Source organism: Oppia nitens, unplaced genomic scaffold (assembly GCF_028296485.1).
Source record: "Oppia nitens isolate AA-2021 unplaced genomic scaffold, nextdenovo-longstitch-racon4-pilon3 scaffold2_pilon_pilon_pilon, whole genome shotgun sequence".
In the NCBI taxonomy this organism is placed as follows: domain Eukaryota; kingdom Metazoa; phylum Arthropoda; class Arachnida; order Sarcoptiformes; family Oppiidae; genus Oppia; species Oppia nitens.
The window spans coordinates 1,756,213-1,777,982 of NW_026533210.1; the positions used below are offsets into that span (position 1 = coordinate 1,756,213).

A 21,770-nucleotide genomic window follows, 5' to 3' on the forward strand; every position below is an offset into this window, starting at 1 on the left:
TAATAAACTATATATTAATAATAATAAAACATTGAAACAATCAATAGCAGATTATGTGATTAATCGTGGCACTCATCTATTGATGATGACAACCGACACCATGGCCAGTGCCAGCACCGGCAGCATCAGCAGCTCCGGTAGCTCATCGGCCACTGATAGTTCCACTCTATTAGACAATACTATTAATATAATTACTAATAATAATCATAACAACAACAACAACACTAACAACAATAGTGGTTGGCTATTGTATACCAATCATACAGCTACCGGTGCTGGTGTCGGTGGTAGTGGTGGTAATCATCTTATTGATGGTGATAATCAATTAGCACATAATTCCATATATAATATACACAGTTATGTTGTTTGCTATAATCGCTCTCATCTAACGTTTTCATCGCTACAACAGCTAAGCCTTCAGGTATTCAGCCATTAATTAATAATATCTTATGATATCATAAGCTATCAAATAATATATAATGTATATTAAAATAAAAATATATCTATTTATAATTATTGTAAAGTATTGTACAATAAATTATTTTATTGTTTTTTTAGGGAATATTTATTTATAAGTCATATATATATATAATGTATAACTTACCCGTTGTTTGATTATTAAATTATTTTTTATTAGATATTTATAGTTAATAATAATTAAGTTATACACACAAAAAATTATTTTTATTAATAATATATAAAATTATCGAATATTACAGTATTATTGGGATTTTATTATTATTTAATATTATTTTTTTAATATATATCATAAATTAAAATTATGTATTATAGCACAAAATGTCAAAACTAATAAATAATAATAATAATAATAGTAATAACTTTTAAATAATAAAGTAAATTTATATTTAATTCAAATAGTATATAATATATATATATATATAGAGTATATTATAATTAAAGTAAAATTTATATATATATTATTTAATATTAGATCATATAATCCAAAAAGTATACATTAATATTTGAAAATATCATTAAATTACATAAACTATGTTTTATTTATATGTTAAATACAGTATTTTAAATCTTTATTAAATATATAATAATAATATAAATTATATTTATATTCAATATGACATTTAAACTGCAGTATTATTTTATTAATATTTTTTTGTATATTTATTTTTATTTCATACATATAATAATTTTTATTTACAACATAAGTTGCATACATGTTATTATAGATTATATAAGTAATAATAATAATAAATTGATATTTCAAAAAATTCCTAAAAATAATACAATAAATAACAAATATTGAACTTATATTAAGGAATATTCTTATAACACGTGTTTTGCATTAATATTTTTATTTTATTTTTTTATTAATACCTAACATATTTATTATATTATATTAATATTTGACAAAAATATATATTTTTATATAAAAAAATTTAAATTAAGCATGGTGATTACTTTATTAAAATATCTAAAAATATCAAACTACACAATGTATACATGTATACATCAATTAAAAAAAATTAAAGCAATTAAATAATACTAATAATAAAAAATTATACACATTTTGATTCATTGATAAATAATAATTTTTAAAAAAATCATTTAATTTATTTTTAAACTTTAAACTTTAAATCAAACATAATATTAAAATAAATAATATTAAAAAAATAGTTTAATATTTGAATAGTTTATCATTTCATTCATTCATTCATTAATTTGCATATAAAATGAATTCATTTATCATAATATATATATATAAAAAAAGATATATAATATATATTTTATTAATACATTTATAGTATACAGTATTTATAAATAAAATATAGTATAGTTACTAACATATTATAGTATTTATTAATTATATAGACAAACATTATAATAATAATCAGTTAAAACTTGTATTAATAATATCATAATGTCTTATAGTTATTAAGTATAGTATAGTACTCATTAAAATTTCAATTGAAATCAATTACATAAAAGTTTTTTGCTTAAATGTCTAACTTTTACGACCAATTGCTCTCTCTCTCTCTCTCTCTCTCTCTTTTTCTCTCTCACTCATTCACTCACTTACTCACTCACTGAGTAAACCACTGACACACACACACATACACAGCAAACATAAGATTTTTTTTTAGTTGATAACCATTTGTGCCGTTGTCTGACAAAATCAATTACCAAATAGTCATACGATCTATAGATTACTAGAGTATTAGAAATTTGATGGCAAACTTTTTTTTATATTATTATTTAATAATAATTTTATTCTATGTATAATACAAACAATCATTACATGAGAGTATATAACATTAATAAATCAATAATATATATATATATATATATATATATATATATATATATATATATATATATATATATATATATATACATATATAGATAGATAGATATATCTTAAGAAACATTTATTAATTTGTTTCTTACGAAACACTTAATTGCTTTCTTCATTAAATTGTTAACTCATAATCGATAATTGATAACAAAATTATTATTATTATTATAAAAAAATATTAAATCAATAATTTAATAACTATATGACACTTATGTTACTATATATATATCGAAATATTAATTAAAAACTTATCAAATTTTTTTTTGGTTGTCGTTGACAATCAATACTATTATCTATACTGTATATAGATATGTATGACAGCATCGATACTCAGTTTCATAATACAGCTGTCGGTCTACGGGTTTGTACCGAAACTGCAGAGCCTTCCCGGCAAATGTCTGATGTCGTTATCATTGTCTTTATTGGTGACCAATTTATTTCTCATACTATCCTATCATACGGAAACATCGCGCGACAATCTATGGTGTATTGTTGTCGGCATCGGTCGACACTATTTCATATTAGTAGCATTTTGCTGGATGTCGGTACTGGCCTTTGATACCCATTGGACGTTTCATCAGCCAAACCGAAACCAACTGTCCACAACAGTTAAAGGTATGTTTGTTTGTTTGTTTTTGTAATACAGTAGTTAATCGATTAGTAATGTATATTCTAGACTGAGATATATAAATTATGTAATACATATATGTATGTATGTATGAGTGTGTTTATGTGTATGTGTTTGACAGTTATCTTGATTATTATATCTATATTTAAGTTTATTTTAATATATATATATATATATATAAATTATATATAAATATATTATTTATACAAATACACACACACACACACACACACACACACACATATATATATATATATATATATATGTATTTCATATAAAATTTATATATTTCATGTTTTGATTTAGTATAATAGGTTAGAAAATCTCTAAACCTGTGTGTGTGTGTGTGTGTGTGTGTAGTTACACACAATAGTAAATACATTATTAATATGCTATAAATATTAATGATAAAAAGTCTAGTTTTTATATTATAAATTTATATTCAAATAAAGTATACTTTTTATTAGTATATGATTTACACTTAAACGTGTTAACATGCTATTAATAATTAATTGAAATTATTTTGTTTAAATACAAAAGTACTGTACTTTTATTGTTAAGTAAAAATTATGGCATTATTCAACAAAAAAAAAATAAAACAAAAATAATTATTTAAGTAATTATGGCCATAAATAACTGTTAATTTATTCCCATAAACAAAACATTTAGTACATTATACTGTATTTATATATAAATATTCTGTAATTTTTTAATTAAACAAAATTTTTATTCAATTATATTTTTCTATATAATTAAAACCTCAAAAAAATTATTATCATTATTATACTCTCTCTCTCTCTCTCTCTCTCTCTCTCTCTCTCTCTCTCTAATAATAATAATAATAATAATATCTCTATATATATATATAGTTTTATAAATTTATTTTATGTGTTAATTTATTAAAAATTTAATTATTTTTTTAATTATATTATTATTTTTTAATTATATTATTATTTTTTAATTATATTATTTTTTAATTAATCAACAATAAAAAAAGGTTACCACAAGAGGACCTCACTGTTCATCAAATACTCGGTCTACTCGTGGCTGACACCGGCCATAATCGTGGGCATTGCAATCGGCGCCGACTATACCGTAGCCGGCGATTCGGCACTCAAACCCCTATACGGCCAACTAGTTTGCGGATTATCACAGTTTTTTGCAATACTAATGTGGTCGACCATACCCTGCTGTCTGATAATGTTTGTCAACATTATACTGTTTGCCAAAACCCTACAAAAGCTGAACCGTATTACCGGTGAGACCGAACTGGCCAACAAAGCGACATTCAGGGAACGATTTATGTGGTGTTTTAAACTATCGATATTGTTGGGCATTGCCTGGGTCATTTATTTTATATCGAGTTTTATATGCGAAATCTGGTTCCAGTATTTTGCCCAACTATTCCTGGCCTGTCAGGGCCTGTTCATACTGGCCATAACAACGCTCAAAAAATCTGTATACGAGTCCCTCAAGCGTCGGGTGTTTTATCTGAGAAATCGCGGTATTCATAGACAACAGTCAAGTAAACGATCATTTCAGGCGTCGGCGTCCATCAAAACGCTACCCGTTTTCTAGTTCAGGGGTTGATATTAGACCCCTCCAGTCAACCCACCCATCCGGGTGGGTGAGGGTTGGATTAGGGGTATTTCCCTAATATCGATTGGGTTAGGACAGGGACAGACAGACAGGGAAGTGTATGTCCACTTAAATACCAATATATGTAATTATATGTCTCTCTCGTATGACATCCCATTAGAGGAAGTCATATCATAAATACAAGTCATGTGTTATTGTATAACACCAACAAATAAAACAATTTATTTATTTATTTAATATGATTTTGTTATTATTTTTTTTTTTGGTTAATAATTCAAATATACTTTATATATGTCTTTTTTTTAGAGTAGAGTACTGTATGTTTTGGTACTAATTTATATTACAGTACACACACACACACACACACTGTACTGTATATCTATCATATACTGTATATTATATACTTGTAATATTTAATTAATATATATAAATTAAATGTCAAAACAAATTAATTTACGACACATTAAATCATAACATTTATTATATATATTTTACTATAATTAATGCAGTATATTATCATTATCATCATCATCATCAACAACAACAACAAAAATAATCAAATTATTATAATATTATTATATAATTATATTTAATATAAAATGGATTTTTAAATCGGGAATTTGTGATTAGAAAAATTAAAAATATTTAAATAATTAATTATATAATTAATAATTACTAAATAATATATAAGAGAGGAAAAAAACAAACAAAAATCAAAAAGTTTTGAAAATTTTACGCTAAACTTGTTGTTAATTATATATTAAAAATTATAAATTTATAATAATAAAAAAACAACAATTTTAATGGAAAATTTTCAACAGAAAATATTTGTCACATATTTAAGTGAAAGTTAATATATAAATATATAAATGATTTATATTATAAAATAAAAATTATATTTATAATATATATATATATTTTGCTTAAATTTCTGCGAAACTTTAAAAACAATTAGCTATTGAATTGTAAAAAATTTTAATTATTATGTACTTAACGACTAAATAAAGAAAAAAATGATGATTAATTAAAATGAACAAAAAATTTTAAAAATCTATATATATTTTGCTTTATTTTTGACAGTTTTATAAAAAAAATAATAGTAAATGTATTTCAACACCAAAAAAATAAAAAACATTTTTATTTTATATGTATAACACTATACATAATTATATGTATGTAATTAATTAATTAATTAAAAAATTTAAAAAATTACATTATATCTCTATATTTTCCAGTGCTTATACAATACACACACATATATATAATATATATTATATAAATATACACAAATATACTAATAAACTGTATGTTATGTATTGTATGTATATTTAGATTTTGTAAATATTTTTGTTGGAAATAAATAATAATAAAAAAAAGATTTTTTCAATTCATACTAAAAGTCACTGTATTTTTCAAAAATAAAAATAAATAATTAATTAAAATCTTTGTTGATTAAAATCTAGTTTATATTTTTACAATCAATTAGGAAAAACATTTTCGGAAAATAATATAACATTTGTTAATAAAGTTTATTTAAAATATATATAAATAAATAAATTATATATATATATATATATTTATGATATAATGATATCTCTATGGGTTCAATATATATAAATATAAGCATTTAATACATTTCCAAATCACATGTATTTGTTATGTATGTATATATGTTTGAACAATAAATAAAATAAATATACATTCAATTATATTTGCTGTTGTCTCTGATTTTATCATTATTAAGCTATTTTTGTCTACTAATTTTAATTGAATTTAAATCAATGCTATTAATCTAATGTATATATATATAAAAAATATTTTTGTTGTATAATAATTTCAATACAAATATAATATATACAAAAGCAGCAAAAAATAAAACAAATTAAAATGCTTTTATAAATGTCTTATAATTTATATATATATATAATTATATATATATATATATATATAATTGATATACTGAATCCTAATAAATGTTTTTTTTGTTGATCACATGAGTAGTACAATACATGAAAATTATAATACAACAAAATAAACATAAATGATATATTATACGTCAGTATATATACAATAATATATATAAATTAAGTTACAATTTATAGTTGTTTTTATATTACATCATATGATCGGTTATATATATCCACTAATATATATTTTTTGCCTATAATATTAATTGTCAAGTGATTACTATTATTATTATTAATAATATTATTATTATGTAGTTTATAAATTTATAATAGAAAATACAACAATAACAAAAAATCAATTTTTACTTAAATATAAAATACTAGATTAACAACTCAAAAAAAAATCAATTATAAATTGTATTTATTTTATTATTTTGAATACTATATATGAATAATATGTGTAAAAATTTATAATGTATTTTTTAATTAAATATGTAATTATATTTTAAAGTTTTTAAATTAATAATTTAAATAAATCTAAATATATATTAAATTTTTAAATTTATTTAAATAAAAATAAAACATATTTTTATTATATCAGAATAAACAGTATAAGAATATAATTATGTTTTATTTATATATAAATATAAATTATAAATATAATAATTCTTTAAATAATAATAAAGTCGATAAACAAATATTATTAATTTAATTAATACAATCATATAGTTTTTAAAAATAAAAAAAATAGCTAATTATATAAAATTATTTTGCTTAAGATGATTATTTTTTTTAACAAATAAAAATAAATATATATAGAGATATAATTAATGATTAATTTTAAGAGATAAACAAAGCGGTTAAATAAATAGCGATTTTTTCCCTATAAATATTTTATATCCTCGTGTGTGTGTGTGTACTGTATGTATGTATATATAAACAAACAAAAAAAGTACACAAATATTAATAATATATATATACTATGATATAAAATTAAGTGTATGGGGTTATCGGCACCAGTAGTTGAAGTAAAAATACTGTACACTCACGAGGATATCAGTATAAGACAGTTCAACTAACATAACCTTTAATTTAATAATAATAATAATAATATTAACAACAACAATAACAATATAATATATTATGTATTAATTTGATAGTATGTTTAAAAGTCTAGCAAACAATCATATATATATATACTGTATATAATTTATAGTTATATCATAAATATAACTATCAAATAAAGTTTCAGTATATATATATTAGGGGTTATATAATTTACATGTATATCATGTATACAAATGTGCAACACGTGTGTGGTGTGTATGGCTAATATATGTATATGTATTAAACTATTAATATACAGTATATATATCATATAAATATTTAATATTATTATTATTATTACAAAAATATTTATTATACAAAAAAAAAGTTTATCGTTTTCGCGATAATTTCCAATTCAATACCAAATAGATTAGGACATACATGACGGACACAAAAAATATTAATAACCGTATTTCCCACCAAAACGCCTCATCGGTGTCGGCGATTTCAAATTGTGTCAAAATCAATGACCGCTCGCTATTGTTGCCGACGGCATTTTTGCCGCCAAACATTAGCATCAAATTTGTTTCCGGATCTCTGCGGCCATCGGTAGTACCGATACCTGTTTGCTCTTCGCTGGACTCGTCCGAATTGTCGCCGTCGCCCATAAACGACTGAAACTCGTACATACGTGACATTAGTTTGAGCCACTGGGGTCGGGTCAGATTGGTTGTGTCGATATCGAGTTCGGCCAAACGATTTTCGTACGGACACCGGTCGAAGCCGAATATGGCTATCAGTGTGGCGGTTAGGGAGTAGCGAAAAAACGATACATACGATATCGGTACCAAATAGCTGGGCATTAGCGACAGTTTTCGGAAAAAGCCGGCAAATATAAACAACGGTAGTATCACTGGATTTTTTTGTGGATGGGGTGGTTGGTTAGTTGGTTGGGAGGTTAGTTGGTTGGGTGGTTAGTTGGTTGGGTGGTTAGTTGGTTGGGTGGTTAGTTGGTTGGGTGGTTAGTTGGTTGGGAGGTTAGTTGGTTGGGTGGTTAGTTGGTTGGGTGGTTAGTTGGTTGGGTGGTTAGTTGGTTGGGTGGTTAGTTGGTTGAGTGGTTAGTTGGTTGGGTGGTTAGTTGGTTGAGTGGTTAGTTGGTTGGGTGGTTAGTTGGTTGAGTGGTTAGTTGGTTGGGTGGTTAGTTGGTTGGGTGAATGGATAGATTAAATGATAGATTATAAATGTTAATATATTATATAATATGCAGTTATTTTGTTGCTATTGTGTATGTGTTTGTATATACTGTATATGTATGTATGTGTGTGTTTGGGGTTTGGGAGGAAGGTTAGGTCAGAAATATCAATAGTTTTTAATATGTTACCGATGCCCGATGCAAATTGAGCTAGGTTAGCATCCTCTAGAAATAGTGCACCAAAAATTAAGCCTATTAAAAATAATAAAATATAATAACATAATTAATTGTATATTAATGTGTAAATAATATACTGTACAGTAATTAATATTATATTGTTTTTTTTAGATATATATATACTGTATATACTGAATGCAATTTTCCTATACATACCGACACTTTGCCCGGTCATGCATACCAATAGGTTAATCATATTTACATAGAATAGTCGTTCATATGTATCAAACAGTTGGCCAGTCATAAAATAGACTATAGTAGTCATCGATATACTGGTTATAATACAAAACGGCAAATCGGTAAACAATTTGCTAACATAATAGGCGAGTACACTGTAGTAGCCGTTTGTATACTCTTTTAAAACTACATTCATTTCCAATGGAAACGATAGTACCAATGATGTATACGAGGCAAACATACACATCATCATTACGAGAAACATTAGCGCCAGGTTCTCCTGTAGGCCATACCTGTCCTCCTGAAACTTATCGAACAACTCGTTTACATCCAGTTTCCATAACATTAGCTTAGTTGGCGGACAACCGGAATGTTGGCCAACACTGCTGCCAAATATCAGTCCAATAATGAATGCCATCGGAAATACCGTAAATAATCCTATAATTTAAAAAAATAGTAATAAAATTAAAAAAAAAATCAAAATTAATTTTTTTTAATCATTTAATTAATTAATTAATTTTTTAGATTTATAATAACTGTATATAATAAATAAATTTAAAAAATAGATAAATAACTAGAATTTTTCTAGGTTAAAATTTTTTCAAATAATTAATTTTTTGTTTTTGTTTTAAAATTAGCAATTTTGTTAATTTAACAAAAATAAAAACAATTAATTATCTTATTAATAATAATAAAATCCATAGTAATAGTCAATTAATAATAATAATTGTATTATATAATATACGGTACTATATAACACAAAATACAAAAAAATAAACAAAATTAACATGGTCATCTTATAGATAGATTTTGTTTGTGTATATAAACCTCTAATTGAAAAATTAATTAATTAATAAAAAATAAAATTCAATTAAAAAAATAGTTTTTAATATATTATTAATTAGTTATATATTTATATATATTTATACTTATTATGACAATATCGGGATCTCTATATGTTATCTTAAACACACGTCTAACCAAAATTGTCATCTGCTTAAAGTGAGGCCTTTTTTACAACAACAAAAAAATAAATAATCAGAGAGAACAGGTATGTTATTATAAAAACTATATATATATGTGTGCTATATATTTACATGGATTTCCTTGACTTTTCGGCCAGTATTGCATTGAGGACAGTCGTATAGGAATCGCCATCAGCGTAGGTATCGTCAAATCGTGTCTTATTGGACTCTTTGTTATAGTGACTGAGCAAATGGATAGACTGTTTGGCGTACTCACCCGATGCCACTTCAATGATAAAATCGGCCGGATTATAGTAATTGGGCACACTTAGACCTAGGTTATAATATATATTTTTTTAAATTAAAGATTAGTTAGTTAGTTAAATATTGTTAACTATTATAGTATATAATAAATTGTTAGATAATTATCTGATTTTATTAGAAATCTAATACTAAAATCTAATTACTTTTTTTTGAAAAACTAATTTTTATTTATCTATAATTTAATTAATTTTAGTTATTGTATAATTATAATTGTAATCATAATCATCAACAATAACTACAACAACGACTGACAACAATACATACCGACTAGCGATAGTGTTTGCGGCAACTCTTGGGGCGGGCCGTCAAACACGCACACACCTGTGTTGGACAGTATGTATACCCTATCGAACAATTGAAATATCCGAGCACTCGGCTGATGTATGGTAGCTATGGTGGCAATTGGTTTACGTTGTTTGGTCAACGCCAGTACAGCGTTAATGGTCAGCGTAGTGGCCGAACTGTCCAGACCGGTAGTCGGTTCGTCCAGTATGAGTACATCGACTTTGCTGACCAATTCCAGCGCAATGGACAGCCGTTTACGTTGACCGCCGCTCAGTCTAATGCACAGTGTATTGGCACAGCCATCCAAACCTAACTTTTTGATGAGAGTCTGGGCAGTGTTCTGATGGTTAACAAACCGTCGGTCGGCGTTACGTAGTCGGGAGGCAAACACCAGCGACTCGTTGACCGTCAAGTGCTCCAAATGATGGTCAAACTGTTCGACAAAACCGATTTTCAGCCTATCTTTGCCGATCATTTTGATATCGCCGGACACACCGACTGTACGTTTGCCAGATATACACTCCAACAGTGACGACTTGCCAGCACCGGACGGTCCCATCAATGCCATCATCTTATTATTTGTTTGTTTAATTTGGTTTAATTAAGTAATAATGTTATAACTTTTTAATACCTGGCCATTCACACACACACACACACACACATACCTGTCCGCTGCGTAACGATCCGCTGATGCCGTTCAGTATGGTTTTCACTCGACTCTGGCCACTTGATTTGCCCAACATTTCGGCCACCGACCGACCTCTGGTCACACAATAGGTCAGATTCTGCCAAATGATCTCCACTTGCCGTACGCTAGACTCGGTTCGCCGGAGCGGCGCTACTTTGACGTGCATTACAGGTGCAGCCAAATAGTTTAGGGCTGTCGTCCAAATAGTTGATTTGAAAAATGATTTTTTTTGGGGGTGGGTGGGGTAGGGGATAAAATATATACACACAATTAATTCATTTGATCAATTAAAAATAATTTATACTTAAAAATTTAAAATTAAATAAATGCTAATTTTTTGTTTGCTTACAACCCATTAATGTAATATAAATTAATAGATAAAATTAAATTTCTATTATATTAATATATAAATATTAATTTATATACCGGTGCAATTTGATTATTATTATATATATATGATAAATGAAAATATTGAATATATATATACAGTACTGTATATGATATATAATCACATTAAATAAGACACATATATTATATAGTATATAAAATATAAATTATATCATATACTGTATATTTTTAAATTGTATGTAAATTATTAATATATTTTTATACATAAAAAATTATTTATATCTATACCTTCAGACATTTTTATTTATTACAAATGATGATAATTATATTATTATTATTATTATTATTATTATAATTTTTTTTACTATAACGTTGATATTTAAATTAATAATAAAAAAATAATGATACTATTGGTTTATTTCAGACTATTTATAATTGATCAAAAAAAATGTGACGTTATTTCCAAATAAATTGTCATTATTAGCATTAATACTGTATTATCATTATTATTAAAAGTTGTCATAATTATATAAATTATATTTATGATTATTTTTAACTAAAATAAATAATAATATTATTATTATTATTATCACGCAAAATAAATATGTTTTGATTTATTTATTTTGTTGTTATTGTTAACAAATAAAATATTTAAATTATAGTTTAAAATAATTTTAAATATAATTTTTAAAAAATATTTATTCACAATTTTGATTAAAATTTTTGATCACAAAAAATACAAACTTAATAGTAAGCAATTTTATTATAATTTGTTTTAACTATTTGATTAATAAACCAACAACAACAAAAAATTAAAATTATAATAAAGTAATAAAATTTGTCTATTAATTTTTTAAACAAAAAATATTAGTAATACTAATTTTGTTGAATATTATTCACAACTTAATTAAATATTGTATTACAGATAATATATGCTAAAAATACATATTTGTTTTAACTTATTATTATACAATACAGTATTAATATGTGTTTTAAACAAATATATTATAATAAATATTGGAAAAAATATATAATTTGTGTGACGTTATCATTAATATATATATATATATATATACAGTATATAATACTAATGATATTTTGAAAACTACATATAATTATAAACTATAAATAAAATTACTTTTATCTTAAAGACAATAAATTTTATTAATCAATAATTTTATTTTATATTTATTAACTACTATTAGACTAGCATTGAGACTGTTCTCCAAAAAAATTGTGAGAAATATAAAATTACAAATAAAACTTAATTTTTTTTATATAAAAAAGTAATTTATAAATAGTATTTAGAAATAGATTAAAAATTTGTATAATTTGTATAATTATTATTTATAATTATATTTTACTACTGTATTAAAATAAAAATAACAATTATGATAATAATAATAATACCGTTAAATAAAAATATATCTATTATAATATCATATTAGATATCAAAAATGATTGCCAACTATTACTTTAGAGTGATTGACAGACAATTGTGGAAAATTTTTCTATGGGTTAACAAAAAAATAAATAAATACTGTAATAAATTGATTGCCAAACAAATAATAATAATAGTAATAGTAATAAAAAATTTAAAAAAACAAAATTTTATTAAAAATAGTTTGACATTTAAATATTGAATGTCGACTAATGTATACACAAAATAAACTTAATGTAAGTTTTTGTTTTGTTTTATATTTTTCAAATATATAAATATATTAATATATCAATAGTTTATATTATAGTATTAAAATTTTTTTATATTTTATTCTATAGTATAGCTTAATTAAATTAAATTAAATATAATTAGTTTTAATATTAACTTAATTATATAATATAATGTATAATCTTATTTTAAAAACTTAATATATTTGTAAATTATTATATAATTAGTTTTTATTAAAATTTTAAAAGTTATAATACATTAACATTCATATTAAATTATAAATAATTTTTTTAAGTAATAAAATTAAAATAATTAGTTAAATTTAACAAAAAATTATAAATTATAAAAATAACTTACCCGATGAATTTTAATAATATTCAACTTATAATGTTGTTATATTTTATTTATTAATATCGTACTATAATTTATTTTAAAATGTATTTTTTGTTGTTGTTATTATCACAATATTTAAATATAATATTGAATATATATTAAATATTTTACTAGAAATTTAATTAGTTTAAATATTATAAATCAACTATTCATAAATTTATTAATATATATCATAATATACTGTATATATATATTTTTAAACAAATTGCTTAAAATTATTGCATCAATAATGTGTAGAAGTCTTATTGAAAATTATTATTTGAAATAAGATATATTAATGATTTTTTTCAACTATATTTATACAAACATTTTTTTATTTTAGTTATTGAGTTAATTTTTTTAAAAATAAATAAAATAATAAGTTAAATATCATATAGTTATTTGACATTATAATTTATGCATGAAAAAATTTAATTTAAATGTTAGACATAAGTTTTTTTTAATATTAATAATAATAAAAAAAAATCAATTTAATGTTGAACTTCAAAGTTTTCAATATATATTCAATATATATATAATATAATATAATTTATATTTATTATTATTATCATAGAGTACTTAAATATCATATGAATTTAAATTAATAATGTATTAAATATATATTTGTATTATTATCATAAATAAAAATAATATAATTAAAAATAAATGGACAATTTTTTAAAAATTTATTGATATTTTAATAAATGTTTGCTAAGTAAAGATAAAAATGATAATTAATTTGTTTTAATAAAAACAAAATTGTGAAATAATAAAATTGTTTTTTTTAAATGTATTTCAATGAAATTAATTTTAATACTTTAATATTTAATTTAATAATTGAATCAAAAAATGAATAAAATATTTTGTACATTTTATATTTTTAAATATTATATAATTTTATTTCTAGAATATTGATATTAAAAAAATTATTTATAAATATAAAGAAAATATTTTTTAAAACAATATATGAAATACTATGAAAGATATTGTATATGCATGTACAGTATGTGTGTGTGTGTGTGTGTGTGTGTGTGTGTGTGTGTGTGTGTGTGTGTGTGTGTGTGTGTGTGTGTGTGTGTGTGTGTAAGTGTTTAGTTATACAATAAAAAAATACATGATATCTATGCAACAAATAATTTTATATTCCTAGTATTTATTAATTAAATATATATATATTCAATATATATATATATATATTAATTAATTAATTCAATGGCATAACTACAGTATAACATGTGCTATGATTCATAGCTTATGAATAAACAAATTGTGTAGGATACAATACAAAATAATATTAATAGTTATATAATTAATAATTATATAATTTTTGTTTTTTTTTTGATATTGTTATCACTATTCAAATTTAATCTTTGTGATTGTATTTATGATTTTTTTTTGCCTATTGTGTTATTCTACAAATGAAACATAATACAATTTACAATTATATAAATATATATATATATATTGAATTGATAAGTGACATAAAGCAACTATTTATATAATAACTTTTTAAAAATAGTTACATTAGTTACTCTAACATTTTTGGTGCAACTATTGTCTTACAATATATGAAAACTTTAATCATTAATTTTCAATAACATTTTGCTTGCATATCAGTCATCAGTCTCTCTCTCTCTCTCTCTCTCTCTCTCTCTCTCTCTCTCTCTTTCAATACACACACATCTATTGATAGTATCGGTTAATTTCAAGTGTAGTTTTTAAGTGTTTAGCAAATTGTATGCCAATTGTATATATGTTTATACTCTGTATCACAAAACACAGATACTCTATACAATATACAGTATATATATATATATATATATATATATATATATATATATAAATATATTTATATATTGAATATATATATAAGTTTGTATGTTAGCTTGAAATTATATAACAACATAAAATCAGTTTTGATAAGCATAATAATAATATTTATTTATTTATTTTTTGCTATTTGTTAACAAAATTTTTTATTATTTAACAATTAATATTATAATTATATAATAAGTGTTGACACACGTGTTTGTAATAATAGTACAGGTATTACACACACACACACTATATTATTATTAATACTAATGTATGTGTAATAAAGTTTATTAAAGTTTTAATATACAAAAATTATTTTTATATATTATATGTAAATTTTTATTGTAAGGAAAAAAATGTTTTCAATAATAAAACTTAATTCAAAGCACTGTTTTATTGTAAACCAAATGCTGTTACAAATAATAATAATAGTTTTGTTAACTTTCCTATCGTTAATAACTAACTTTCCTCAACTCATACACTGTGCCATTGATGAACCAGTTTTAGTAAAACTATCAAATAATAAGTATAATAATAATAATAACATAATCGTTGGTAAAAAACAGCAATTTCTCGGTAAAGATGTCAACGTATTCTTGGGTATACCATATGCCAGAGCACCGGTAGGTGAGTTAAGATTCAAGAAACCGGTGCCCATTGTCGACGACGACAACAACCTGAACACCAGTAGTCATACGACTATACGAAATGCCAGTCAAATGCCCAGTCCTTGTGTTAACTACATTCAAGGCTCGTTAGATGAGATGCCGTGGAGTAGTCGACAGCCGGGATCCGAGGATTGCCTCTATCTTAACATTTGGTCGCCAGATATAACCGCCGCCCAAACTGGCCTACACTCACCACCGCAGCGGTCGGTAATGGTATGGATATATGGCGGCGCTTTCCAGACCGGATCCATTGATATCGATGCGTACGACGGCCAAGCATTGGCCACTGTTGGCGATGTAGTTGTGGTTACTTTTAATTACCGAACCGGTGTTTTCGGTTTGTTCTACGACGGCAGTGGCACCGATGAAGCACCGGGTAATTTGCCAGTCCATGACCAGCGATTGGCACTTAGTTGGATACAGAAAAATATTGACCGTTTTGGCGGCGATCCCCAATCGGTAACACTGTTCGGCGAAAGTGCTGGCAGTATATCTATAGGCCTGCACTTGTTGTCCGTCGATTCGGGCCAGTTATTCAAGCGGGCAATCCTGCAAAGCGGTAGTCCGTATCATAATATCGGCGGCGTTTCGCCAGAACTGGCCGTCCGACAGTCACGGCGTATCGCTGCGGACGCCAATTGTCTGCGCAAAGATGATGATCACACCATTGACTTGAATTGTATGCGACAGCTGACAGTCGATCAGCTTATGGATGTCTACACTGATATCTACACTAAAGGTATGTCCCAAACTATTGTTACCAAACATACACTAAGTCCGGTATATATATATTGATATTAATATATATGAAGGACTGTACAGGTATTGCACTGCAACTGGTTTATGGCGACGACGACAACAACAAGCTATTGCCCAGACATCCCATTGAACTGTTGGACAACTATCAGATGGTCAGTGATCATCGGCAGCACTGGGAGGTATTGTTGGGTACCAATCGTAATGAGGGCGCATCCATACTGTTTATGGGTGTACCGGAACTGTTTGCCAGACACTCGCCAATCAATATGACCAAAGCGGAGGCCATCGAGTTTATTAGGGCATCAGCAGTGAACTGGTGGTTGGATGTCCTAACCGATCGACAGTTACATGAGATAATCGACTATTATATGTCGACAATTGACAACGAAGACGACTATCCAATGGTACGGCAATCGTTGGCCAATATTGTTGGCGATTCAATGTTCAACTGTCCGTCGCTATTCATGGCCGACCAGCTGTCCAAAGCTGGCGGCGTCAGTGTCTGGTACTATCATTTCAGTCATATCAAACAGTTTGACAATCATTGGGGTCAATGGATGGGTTCACCGCATTTCGATGAAGTTCAGTATGTATTTGGTTTACCGCTCAGGTATCCCGACCGGTATACTCCCGTTGAACTACAGTTGTCGATAAATATGATGAAAAGTTGGTCAAGTTTTGCATCTAATGGGTAAAAATGATAATTATTTTTTTCAAATTATAATTAGTATTAATATTATAATTTAATTACAAGTATAAATATATTGTAAGTTTAGTACTATTTATATGCAATTTATTTATTTACGGTAAGTGATTAATTTTATGGATACATTATTATTGTATTTATATTTTTTATTACATTAATAAAGTTATGTGAATTTCATATTAACTATTATATATATATACTATTAATATATACAGTACTATATGTTTACTAATCCTATTATCTAATCTTGAAATATGTTTACTATATTATAGTATTTACAATACAGTATATATATATAATATATACTGTATTTATAGCTATCATTGAAATATTATGCAATTATTTATATAAATTTTTTTTATACATTGTATTGTCAATATTAGCCGATTACTAGTAAATGGACATTTGTAATGCAAACATACACATATTTATTGTGTATAATTTGATCTATTTATTGTATAATTATTTTGTATTTAATAAAACACTATAATATATACATATATATATTATATACTGTATATATATTTAATGAGATTTATAAGATTTAGCAAAAATATTATACTAATAATTTTTACAAAATATTTATTTAGATTGAATAATAATTGATCGCATAAATTGATTTTTAATTATTTTTTTATTAATAATCTTTTTAATGATAGCAAACCCGACAATAATTTTAGAAATATTGACAACAATAACAACAACAACAACAACAATGTTTGGCCACTTTATGATCATTTTAGTCGTAAGTATATTGAAATAAATAGTAATACCGATAATAATATATTGGCCAGTGGTCTGCGGCACCGGGAGTGTCTGTTTTGGCGGCCATACTATCGTAAAACACGTGCAACACATGTAGCTATGGATGAATTGTAGAAAAATATTATTATTAATAATATTGTAGAAAATTATTTGAATTTTTAATTTAAGATAATTTATTATAAATATTTTGTTTTTCAAATATTTATCAATATATCAAATATATGCTATTGTATATCAAATAATATAATGTTAATTAATTAAATGTTTATAAATTAGTTTATAATAGTTAAATAAAATTAAAAAAAGTGTTATTAATTTATTTATTATCATAAAATATTACTGATTTATTATTTATTATTATCTAATATAAATAATATGTTATAAATAAAAATTTATTTATATTAGTTTTATTTGATTTTTTTGACTTAAGATTACTGAAACAAAAATAAAATTTAAAAAAATAATAATTTAAAAATAAATAATAATGTATAATTTTTTTTTAATTACCGTAATTAAATTTAATATAATAATAATTTATAGTAAAAAATGTCCAAAAATAAAATAAATTATTTTAAACTAATTAATTATTGATTTGCATTGAAATTTTTATAAAAATATAAAATATTATCTTTTTATATTTTGTATGAAAATTTAAGTTATCATAATAATAATTATCATTATTATTATTAATATAATTTTTTTTGTATTGACAATTTGTACATTAATTATGTTTTTTATGTCTATATAGTTGATTAAGCTTAGGTTCGTCATTTTTTTATTATTTTTATTAATTAATTATTAATATATACTGTATGAAAACACATATATTGAATAAAATCCCATCTATGGTATTGTCTATGGTATGGCTTTTATGTAGATTTTTTTATATACTTGTTTATGTTAAGTAATCTTTTTTTTTTATTTTATTTGTTGTTATATAATCATTTTGACACAATTTTATACAATACAAACACTAGCATTCAAATAATAATAATAATAGTCTACAGAAAATCATTATATAAATTATTAAATATACAGTTTCTGATTGTATGTATGTGTGTGTGTATGTATGCATGTGTGTGTATGTGTAAGTGTGCAAATAAAAATTAATTTAAATATTTTATAAATATTATACATACAGTATTTTTGTTGAATTAAAAAAATAAAATATTTTTATATATTATTAATTATAATTTTTATTCAAAATAAAAATTGATTGAAAAATATTTTTTTTGTATAAATATAAACTTTATATTAAATAGAGTATATATATATATATATATATATATATATATTAATATATAATTTAACATAATTATAAATACTTTATAGTCTTTTAACTAAAATTGATTTATTGATGTTTTATTTAATATAAACAAAAAATCTGATAAAAATAAAAATAATTATTATTATATATATATATATTTAATATACTATTAATTTTCAGGTCATTTTCTGAATCTATGACTAACATAATATACTGTCTATAATATACAGTGTATATCATAAATAGTAAAATGTATAATATTTGTTGTTATTGTTGTAGACAAATAATAACTATTAAAACTATATATTACTTATTTAATAAATAATAGTCATAATAAAAATGACAATTTAGGCTAAAACTAAATATAAATATCTAATGAGTTTAATGTTTTGTTTAATGCAATATTCAATATGTAATTCACACCAACAAAAAAAAACATACAACAAAATAATATGAATAAATAATATGAATTATAAGTTATAAAACAACATTAAAAACTACAATATAGTATTAAATGTATTATAATGTATTAAAAACTTATTATATATATATAATAACTTATATATACTGTAAATGAAAAAATAAATAAATTTTTAATTATATTAATATATTTCTTATGGTTAAAACAATTCCGGTATATTTTTTTCTAATATAAAAGTAGTAAAAAACTATATGTATAAATGTATATATATATATATATATGTGTGTGTGTGTGTAACTTATGTCAATGTGATTATTGATTTAACTATAATTGTTTTGTAATACAATACTGTAGTAAATTACTATAGTATTATTGTACAGTAACCACAATTACTTTTTTGTTGTTGTCACATATGTGATATAATAAAGTATAAAAAGTCAATGCACCTAAACATCTCCATTTCCCTATATCTATCAATATTAGCTTTAATATATATATAAGACACACACACACACACACACAGACACACACACACACACACACGTGTAAACAATGTCTACATCAAAACTTAAATACAAAACAGTATTTCATAGAAAAAATACAGTAAATTAATTGTAATATTAAATACTAATATAAGAAATTGAAATACTAATGAATTAACTTTGAATAATAATAATAATGTTTTTTGTTGCTATTATTATTTCACAGAATACAATAATAATAATAGAAATAAAAATTATTTAAAAAAATAATAATATTTATAATTCTGTAATTCTGTAATAATAATAATAATAATAATTGAAAACACTTATACATTGGTTGGTAGACTACAACTACACATATCGTAACCTAGTTTCTCATTTACCGTTTATATAAACTTACTAATACTGTATATATATATATATATATATACGGCTCCGGTATTGCATTTGTAATACAATCACAAATGATTTGAAACACGTTGACCTCAATAGGTAGTCACACAACACAATACCCATAGAATATTATAATTGCAGTATAAATAATATTATTAATATTATATTGCTTTAGATTATTATTATTATTATTATTACATTTGAAATATTTTTACTATTATTATTAATAGTAGTAGTAGTAGTAGTAGTAGTAGTAGTAGTAGTAGTAGTAGTAGTAGTAGTAGTATTGAACATATATATATATATATATATATATCAATAGTTACAATAATTTTTATTTACTATTATTTTCTAATATAAAAAATGTTTTTTATATTTAAAAAATATTTCTCTCTCTCTCTCTCTCTCTTACTATCTCTCTGTTCTATGACTTATGTATTTTATAATATAATCTATTTTATATTACCATAGCCTCCATAAGGTAACACACCGGCACACACACACACACACACACACATCTCCTCCCAATAGCATACCTTACTATAACTTTATTAATAGTATTGATTTTAGGAGTGAATAATAATAATAATAATAATAAATATTGAGAGCACAAACCTGTGAACTAGTGGTACAATGAAAACACTGATAGACAACTGTAAAAGAGAGAGAGAGAGAGAGAAAAGAGAGAGAGACTGAAAGAGAGGACAGTTATATTATTATCGGG

At 23.6% G+C, this 21,770-nt stretch overlaps 3 protein-coding genes across 3 annotated transcripts; 2 read left to right on the forward strand and 1 right to left on the reverse strand.

Annotated features, from left to right (window-relative positions):
- Window positions 1–205: 205 nt before the first annotated feature.
- On the forward strand, window positions 206–4,650 carry LOC128955496 (G-protein coupled receptor Mth-like; the record flags this gene model as incomplete). The annotated part of the gene is made up of 3 exons (XM_054301173.1): window positions 206–421; window positions 2,641–2,947; window positions 3,958–4,650. Coding segments are annotated over 3 exons (1,104 nt in total), but the record flags the coding sequence as incomplete, so codon positions are not given.
- Window positions 4,651–7,902: 3,252 nt separating this feature from the next.
- On the reverse strand, window positions 7,903–11,547 carry LOC128955497 (ATP-binding cassette sub-family G member 1-like). The gene is made up of 6 exons (XM_054301174.1): window positions 11,359–11,547; window positions 10,673–11,264; window positions 10,217–10,418; window positions 10,049–10,128; window positions 9,099–9,557; window positions 7,903–8,426 (listed from the first exon to the last, which is right to left on the reverse strand). The coding sequence occupies exons 1-6, from the start codon at window positions 11,545–11,547 to the stop codon at window positions 7,903–7,905; spliced, it is 2,046 nt and encodes a 681-aa protein (XP_054157149.1).
- A 4,445-nt stretch (window positions 11,548–15,992) lies between these two features.
- Window positions 15,993–17,707, forward strand: LOC128955499 (cholinesterase 1-like). Its single transcript, XM_054301175.1, has 2 exons — window positions 15,993–16,992; window positions 17,076–17,707. The coding sequence occupies exons 1-2, from the start codon at window positions 15,993–15,995 to the stop codon at window positions 17,705–17,707; spliced, it is 1,632 nt and encodes a 543-aa protein (XP_054157150.1).
- Window positions 17,708–21,770: the final 4,063 nt, after the last annotated feature.